Source organism: Paramormyrops kingsleyae, chromosome 8, assembly GCF_048594095.1.
Source record: "Paramormyrops kingsleyae isolate MSU_618 chromosome 8, PKINGS_0.4, whole genome shotgun sequence".
Lineage (NCBI taxonomy): Eukaryota > Metazoa > Chordata > Actinopteri > Osteoglossiformes > Mormyridae > Paramormyrops > Paramormyrops kingsleyae.
The window spans coordinates 29,164,484-29,173,597 of record NC_132804.1 but is presented as its reverse complement, the minus strand read 5'-3'; the positions used below and the strand labels follow the sequence as shown (position 1 = coordinate 29,173,597).

The following is a 9,114-nucleotide window of genomic DNA, read 5'->3' as shown; positions in this document are numbered from 1 at the left end:
GGGCACGGACTCCAGCCGGGCTCACATGTTACCTTTGACGTCTGAGGCAGATTACACTCCAGTATCAGGGCTCCGTCTGAGAGCAGAGCTCGTAGGCATAGCCATGCTGGAGATGATCCCGTTCGGGAACTACAGCTACGACGCCCTGAACTGTAGGTGACGGATAGCTATCTAAAGCGATTGTCGTCATGCATCTGATACTTCTACGATGAGTAAAAGGCATCGAATCACATCCAGGCCTTGTGGAGCTTGTGGACCACCACTCATACCACGCGTTGGTTGTATGGTTTGATTGGCCACAGACGGTCACTACGCTACATGTTAACCATGTTCCTTGTTTTGAAGATACTAAAGCAGCATGTCAAAGCTGGCTAGCTTTGATCTTCTCAAGATTCCCTTGCTGTTTGTTTAAATTTTGAAACTTCGTTGAGGGGGCGGCAAAGGGACTTTCTGAGTGGAGCCCCAGAAACGGCGAAGCCGCCCCTGTTTGTGTGGTGCAGAGGAGAAAGCCCCCCACTTCAGACATTGCAAGGATGACTGGAAGGAACAAACCCCCGCAGCTTTAATAAAAGTAGTCATTCGTTTAATTAATTTTCAGTTAAGGCAATCCAATACAAAGCATTTCACACCCCACTGTATGCCGACGATAATGTACAATAAAGAAAACAAAAATATCATGCTAATAAAAGGCCAAGAACAATAAAGCACTAGGATGGCAAAAATAATAAGAAATAAATAATAAACCCGAAAAGGAGAAAAGAAAAACCATAATAATTGTGACATGCTGGGCGGCTATAGTTTTCCATTAGAATAATCTCCATAGAAACAAGTCAAAAACAGGAAGTGCCAAGCACAAGACGTAGGAAGTGCAGCGACCCAGTGGACGTGCAGCCATTTTGAATGCTAACATGCACGTTTGCCAGATATCCTGGCTTGGTACAGTATGTTACAAATGTGGGCGGGGCCTGTCACCCCGCCAGCAGCTGAGAGTCCGCTTTGTCCCCAGAGGATCACGGAGTGACACTTTGCCTAATGGGGACGGAAAAAACACCATGTTGGGAATGCAAAACAAAACGAAACGACTGGTATTCTTGCATCAACACATCCCTAATACCTTAACATCACACTTTAAATCTTCCAAACAATCATCCACTACATATGTCCAGAAAAACTATAAAAAATCTCTCTATTTATTACTAATTGTACATAAGTATCATGAAATCCGTTTAACATAAATTTAAAGACTTATGAAAGGATTATGTCATGTGTTTAACAGTGAATAATGTAAATCTATTCAAAGACAACCTTAACTGATCTAATCAATTTCATAATGACTTACAACATAGCAGATAAATGAAGTATTTATGCCATTCATCAAAACAATAATGATGTGTTTTGGGTGATTCTGGTTCACTCAGGGCAAAAAACCTGTTTGTCCACAGATTATCGGATTGGCTTACCGGTCGTCCATGAGTAACTGTTAGCATTGCTACCATCATTAGCATTGTTCTCGTTTCCATTTGTGGAAGGAAAACGTTTACAAAACTGACGCATTTAAATCTAGTCCCATAGTGAAGCCAACACATAAATCACACAGCTCCACAGCGAAATGCTGTGACAGTGAAAGACAAGTGAGTAAAACAGGATAAACGAAACCTCTGTGCCAGAAACTCAGCAGCTAAATTCAGATGTTTGTGATTCTGGGAGCCCAATCAGGTGCCGTAAATATTGTTAAATATCCCAACTGTCACGCCCCGCTCCGTCCGATCCTAATGTGTGCCACGCCCACCTCGTTACCTCGTGTTCAGCCCTGATTGTGATCACCTGTGTCCTGTTATGTCTGGCTAGTCTTTTGTATTTAGTCCGTGTCTCAGTTAGTTTCCCCAGATCCGTCATTGTAGTGTCACGTTAGATGTCCGTGCCTGTCCGTCCCTCCCTTAATAAACCCCGTTACCTGACTTCCTGGCTGCTCTCGCCTACTTCCACGGCTCGCCTACCGTCCGATCGTGACACCAACATTCCAAATAAGAGTTGCATTAGTTAAAAATCAGAAACTCACATTTTATCGAAATTGCTTCAATTGCCAATTAATCCCTCTCTTTTGAAATGTATTTTTTTTTTTTAAAACATATAGTATGCTTCATTTTACTGGGATGCACGAATAGAACAGGGCTGGGTTCTGTTGATCTTTCGCGTTTCCATGGTAGTTGCTCACCGGCACCTTGCCCACAGACTCCGCAATTAATGACATCCCGTTGGCCCTGGCTGTGCTAATTAACTGGGCAGAGCTGTAAATGGGGTCAGCTGAGTGCGGCGCCGGAATAGTACTGGAACACGGAAAAAGGTTTCGTGTGCCGAGCACTTGTGAATTTGTTTGCGGCTCTGCCCCTGTGACAGACCTCTGGCACATAGTAATCACTATAACAATAATAATAATCAAACAACAAAGGTGGCCGTCAATGATTGTGTGACATGCAGGGGAAATAACACCTACAAATTAACCTTTGGGTTCCGAAAATTACCAGTTCCTACACGCAACTGAGAGTGCAGCTGGAACCTGGCCGCTAAATCCATTCATCCTGTTTTTAGCCTTGATGGAACCTGTGTTGTCCCCATAAGGTAGAGGAACACTTCGTCGGAAGTCTTATTTTTACAGATTATAAGGGAAGTGGACTTTTCATTTTGATGAATACTTCATTAATTCTCCCTGAAATCGCATGGAGACAAGGAGTTCTCCACAGTTCATTAAAAGCTGTAGGGAACCTTCCCTAAAGAATAGGATCAAAGTGAAATAATTATTAAACAATGGTAAAAATAGTACTCTGGGTACATACGTCCCCATGACGAAGTCTAGGGTTAATGTCCTGAATCTCTGTCAGTAAAAAACACTGAGGTCGGGCTATCACCATGTCACCATGTGCATCCAAAACACTCCTTCCCATATTAAGGGCATCTTAAGGAGAAAATAAGCAGCTAAGGCCTGGAGACCTTAATCCCCGGAGTGTTTCCTGAACAAAGAGCTTCCGGCACGTCCTGCCATATCGGCCGGAGACGGGAGAAATGCTTCGGAAAACGTGGCTTATCAAGCAGCTATTTATCGCTACCATTGAGTGGTGCTAAAAGGAGGGAGACCCAGCGAGGGTCATGACCCGTTCCCCGTGATATAACCTCGAGGTGTGTGGGCAAAATGGCAGGAGGCTTGAACAGCAATTGCAGACCAGATGGTCTACAGACTCTCTAGTACAAAATGCAGTTATGAAAACGCTTTCCAAAAATCCCATATCGGTACAGGAGGGTGCCTGACCAAAACATCATGTCCATTAAGACATATCATGACCATTACTCGGAACATACTGTGATTAAATTACTGACATTATTCAAATACTTCCATGGTACATTATCAAAAGACATTGGTGCGCCTTTTTCATCCTTGAAAAAGTAACATAAACATTTTTCACATTTGGGCATAATGAACAGTATGTTCTCCACAGTCTCGCAGCTGGAGGAGCCTGACACTCCATTTTGTAACTGTACTGTGTTCCATGGAAAGTCAGATGGATCACTGACTTGGTAAAAAAAATAATAGATAAATGCCAGAACAAGCTGTAAAAACAAGACTTTGAGGATCATATGCATATTCCCCATATTCAGTAGCTGAAATTTAAGGAATCGTTGTGTGGATATTTCGAAAGACACAGTTCAGAAAAGTGTCCACGAACAGCAGCCACAGACATGCTGAAGAACAGTTATGGCGAGCGCTTTCACAGACCAGAGGAGCGCGAAACACTCCAGAACATTTAGATAACCACACACGGCACAAGTTTAAACCACTAACACAGTCCACTCCTTCTCCTGCTCTTCCTGTTCGATGTTCCAGACATCCAGAAACACCGTCATTCTGATCTACATTTTCAAAAAATCACTTTGCCAAGTCCTACCTGTCCCATCCCTCCAAGAAAAATAAACTCGCAAACAACAGAAACCTCTCTCCTTTCCGAAGTATCTGTTCCATAAGGAAGTCCAGCTGAAGTCCACAGACGTCCCAGAGTTCTGTAGGGTTCCGTCTCCGCTGCTCCTGGCAAGTGAGCTCAGATCTGTGTGTGGAGAGGAAGTCCTGGCGGCGTATACGGGGGTGGCGACGGATTGGGTTTGATGCCCCGCGACTTCATGTAGGAGATGAACTGGTCAGGGATCTCGGCCAGGACGTCCTTCGCCAGCCGGGCCATGCTCAGGACATGGTTACCCGTCCGGTCCATATAGTCACGGAACGGCACGAACTGGGGGCAGGGAAAGCCAAAATTCATGCGTGAAGACCAACAGTAGAGCATCAACAATAAGCATTCAATAACATTATGCTGCATTTCATTTGAACTCATAACTTGGAAATTCCAAGATCCTAGTCGGAAATTTCAACTGAAGTCGGAATACCGACTCATGAACTCGGAGGAATCCACACGACCCCGAGCTCAGAATTCAAGATGGCTCCATCCTTAGTTTTATTCTGCTTATTGGCACTTACATCTTATTTGTAGCTCATTAAATCAGTCGTACACACAGTACTGTCCAACTGCCATCTGTTGTTGTGTTGCTACGGTGTTTTTATGTGCAAAATGCAGCGTAATGAGTTGTTATTAACTGATATTGCTAACAATGGCTAACAATTAACCGTGCTAGAACTGGGGCCTGCTTCAGAAAGCAGGATTTCTTGCTTAGCCGGATAACTTAGTTAAAGTTAGGGTGACCAGATAATCCATGTCAGGGAGGACAATCTGAGCTAGGACAGGAATTGTAAATTACCATTTCAATTAAACGGACCTGGATTTCAACTGAGCACTGAGTTCTTGCTGTGTGCTGATTGGTCAGTCTCCTATAATCATGCATGTGTCACTAATGCTAATGTGAAACAGCTGGATGAGTCTTTCAGTCAAGGAAACAAACCAGTCAAAGCACAAGCAGAGCTGAACTATTTAGCCGAGCATAGGAGCCTTTCAATTTGAAAGTAGTTTGTAAAACCCGTAGTAGCTCAATGTGTCCTCCCTGACATGGATTATCTGGTCACCCTAGTTAAAGTAGTGTGGGCTAAGTGCACAAAGATAAAGGCCATATAAACTGCCTTAAATTACATCTAATAAGTTATCCAGCTAAGCAAGAAATTTTGCTTTTTGAAAGAGGTTCCAGGTATTGCTAAATAGCTTTCTGACTTGCTGTACTGGAACGCGGTTAATTCGGGTGTGACGTCATTCCCAGTTCCGAGTTCCAACCTCTGAGGTTAATGTAACACAGCTTTAGGTACCAGAAAGGGAAAAAAACTGGCCCACATTGCTTCAGATTCAAAGCATAGGATATCTCTTATCTCTCGTTCTTTTTGCACCCTATGCCTTGTTGTTATTTCTTTCAAATATCACACTAAAATTATCCACAATCAATTGTGGAAACCTGTTGTGGAAATGAAAGTGAGATCCCCACTCACCAAGTCAGGGCGTACCCCAATAGTCATATCCCCAAAACCTATAATGAATAATTTCGGCATTGAAAAAAAGCATTCTGACTTATTAAATCTAACTTAAGCCAATTTTCAATTTTTATCCGCCAGTACCTAATGATATGGATAATGGACAATTTACCAGACTAATTATCTGTAATGTTGGCCTTGGCTGTCTAATCCCTTTCATTTGCTTGGGCTCTCGCAACAATTTGCTGCTGTAACTTTGTAACTTCTTATAATCCATTCCCCGATCACAAGGCATTATACTACAAACTTTGAATATCTTTGATAAAAAATGTATGATATACCTACATTCAATGCGTACTAATGCTTATTAATGTGTTCTATTCCATAGTACACAGTAAAGTACACAGTAATAACATCCATCCATCCATCCATCCATCTTCAGTCTGCTCCCACTGGTGTATGTCAGCCTACCCTGCATGCTAACAGTGGAACAGAACACACAGCTAGCTTACACAGTCCGGACTATAATAAAAAGGTCAGTGTAACTTGCTGTGCTGCTCAGAAAATTATACACTTGTAACTGGTTAAGATACATTTTCAATTGTGCTTTTGTTAGCTATTCCATTAATTACATATGTTATGCACTACTTAAATGATGGCCTATATGTAGACCGTAAATTAAAAAATGTTAATCAAATTTTTGAGCTAAAAATGGACCTGTATGATTTCACCTATTTTACCGTAATTACTTATGGAATTGAACTGTGTTTATCTATTAATATCAAGCTAGCATTTTTAAATTCACAGCAAGGCAGAAGTGTTGATCTTTCAGCAGGCAATATTAGGAAGCACTGAGGAGTTGTGCTGTGTGGCCAAAGGAATAGCATCCCTTTATACTGTGCGTAAAGTTTCAGCTTGTGTCCGCAACAATGTTATGCTCAATGGGCCCCATGAAAGCATATCATATTGGGCCCCCAACACAGACCAATCCAGATATGTTCCAAATGTTTTAGGGCCCCTGTCATCTCAATTAATGGCCCTTGGAATCTCCCTGACTTCCTCTGCCTTTATGGGCCCCCTTATGCTTCCTGCTAGCAGCACCTAAAATTATGTGCACATGCTTCTTTTGCTGATGTTGTTTTAGTCTTTAAAGAGCAGAAATGCTGCATCAATAACAATAAATACGGAAGCCATTTCCCCCTCAGGGTTGATTGACGACTCTTTTTGGCAGCGGGGATTAGCTGTACTTCAATGCTGTCGCATGACCATGGAGTATCAGGGTAAAGTCTTTTATACAGTAACATCTAAAGATGCCTTTATAGCTAAATTCATTGATTTTTGTTTTCTTTTTCTTTCATTTGGGCCAGTTTACTGCTTGCTAACCGTTAATGTCAGATTTAAAAATTCCAGTCTTTTGAATGCAAGTTTGTTTCAAGGTTCTGCAACTGTGGTCCACACTGACCTAACAAACTTTTTTATATTTGTTTTCAAAACTGTTTCTGCTTGTAAGGCCGATGTGCACGACTTCATGTCTGATCCTCCATCAGCTAAACTCACCCTAACCCTACGTCTTAATATATTTTCTGCAATTTATTAGGCAAGGCAATTCATGGACAAGCTCTCGTTTGTGGCATCCACCTGGACAATGTCTCGTTCTGCCAGCTTCCCACGTGAAGAAATCCTGATGTCATCACCATCCAACTCTACCATAGCTGGGGAAGCAAGGAAAATGGGAGGTGGGAGATGAGACATGAGACAGAGCTTATCCCAAATGTCTCTGTGTTGACAGTTATCCCTAGCACTCCTAGATGGGACATTGATCTATTTACCACAAAGAGCGCTAGCAGTAAACTCTATCGGTTAACATCTTAGCTAAAGACTAAGGGCCATGAGAGAATGGAGAGGATATTTCTGATAATACTGTACAAAACCTCTCCTCATGGGTCATTCAGTTTATCTGTTGCTTTCCACCACAAGATCATCTCATTTAATGAATCAGCTCATCACAAGTGCTTAGCAGAATCAACAAACAAGATTGGATCTATGGAATACCTTGGGGTTCCTTGAGAAGAGGTATTAGCAGCACTGAGATAACAAAATCCGAGGGCAGATCGACTAACATCTGTTTGTTTGCAAACACGATTTACTATTGGTAATGACTGTGTGTATATTGATTCCTATCACATGCAGCAGTTGTACTGGCCCGAGGACGTGAAAGTCGGTACTTACCGTCAAACTCAGCCTGTCCCACTCCAACGATAATGATAGACATTGGAAGTTTAGCAGCCTTGAAAGAAACATGGGAAAATTTATTAGTGCTGAGAGGCCATTAAGTCACACCGCAAATTGTCTGAAGAACTGAATAGCCAAAGGCTGTACACATTATGAACCTGACTTGATGCAAGCTGGAGCAATGCTGTCCCACATTGATTGAATGAAATCACAAAATAGAAAAACTTTGTGTAAAAGACAAGGAAAGTTTGCACTGACAGCTTGCACTAGATTAAAACACCTATGCCATGTGTCTACAGACAGATCTGTGAATTCTGTACGTAATCTCAACAGATCGTACTGCATATATTGGCTGACAGACAATGGCGCCCAGACCTCGCAAAAAGCTAAATCCGCAGAATACACGAGGGAAGGCACATGTGCACCAAATATTTGAGTTTCCCGAAGAAAGTTAAACATTCAGTTGGTTCCCACTGCACCACAGGAAAGGTACAAAGTAGGGCCATTAATAAATAATTTTTGAAGAGAGGGAGGTGCTCATTTGTGTCATCTCTGAGGAACAGAAGCAGCCCACATATGCAGATGTGCCCCGAGGTTCTCACTTTCACTTACTCGTTACTAAGTTACACGTCGTCCTCCAAGATTGATGAACATTGTTCTTGAGTTTTTGCGATAGTGTCTCCCCCACAAAGTCAGAGCCTTTTCAATCAACTGGAAAAGCCACGATCCATGCGAAATAGCACTTTGGGTAGAGGGGGCACTAACCAATGATCTTCTGGGAAATTAGAGAGTGGGGATTGGTCAGGGGGCCAGATCTACACGATGGATCCAGCAGCCTCACATGCGTGTGGATCTACTTGTCGGTGAGTCAGTCTGCATCTTTGCATTCAGACTGCAAGTGTGAATGTGCGTATCCTGTCATTCATTTTGTTTCTCTATACAAGAATTAGTTGAAGATCGAGTTTTGTAAACCCAAAGGACACCGCTCCACCTTCCATATCTAAAACAGCTGCAGTTCAAATTTTAACATTTAGAGCAATACAATTATCTGCTCTATGAAGTTCAATCGATTTGTTGATGAGGTCTGAAGGAAAAAGCCTGCTCATGCTTGTAGGAATCGCGGTTGGGTAACCCGGCTGTAATGGAGGCGTTAACATTAAGTAAGCACTACCTGTTAAGTCTGTGGCTCAGTAGATTAGGATGCTGTGGCCAAGACTGGGAGGTTGCCAGTTTAAATCCCAGGGTTGGCAAAGTGATTTCACCATTGGGCCCTGAGGAAGGTCCTTAACGCCAAATTTCACCAGGGACTGTCTGAACTGGTTTTCATTTTCATTCCTTTGGATAAATGAAGTATATAAATGTGAAATTGATGACTTATTATTAAAATCTTAGTCAGTGGATACAGATTGATTTTGTGCATGTAAGTGTGT

The 9,114-nt window shown here is 42.3% G+C and overlaps 1 protein-coding gene across 3 annotated transcripts in view; it reads right to left on the bottom strand.

Annotated features, from left to right (window-relative positions):
* Window positions 1-561: 561 nt before the first annotated feature.
* LOC111856198 (copine-8) overlaps window positions 562-9,114 on the bottom strand; it is a 93,165-nt gene continuing 84,612 nt past the window's right edge. For all 3 annotated transcript variants that reach the window (XM_023835951.2, XM_023835952.2, XM_072715627.1), the window contains 3 exons: window positions 7,682-7,739; window positions 7,091-7,164; window positions 562-4,277 (listed from right to left, as the gene is read on the bottom strand). In XM_023835951.2, the coding sequence (XP_023691719.1) occupies window positions 4,089-4,277; window positions 7,091-7,164; window positions 7,682-7,739 (321 nt within the window). In that variant the 3' untranslated portion in view covers window positions 562-4,088. The remainder of the gene's footprint in view (window positions 4,278-7,090; window positions 7,165-7,681; window positions 7,740-9,114) is intronic.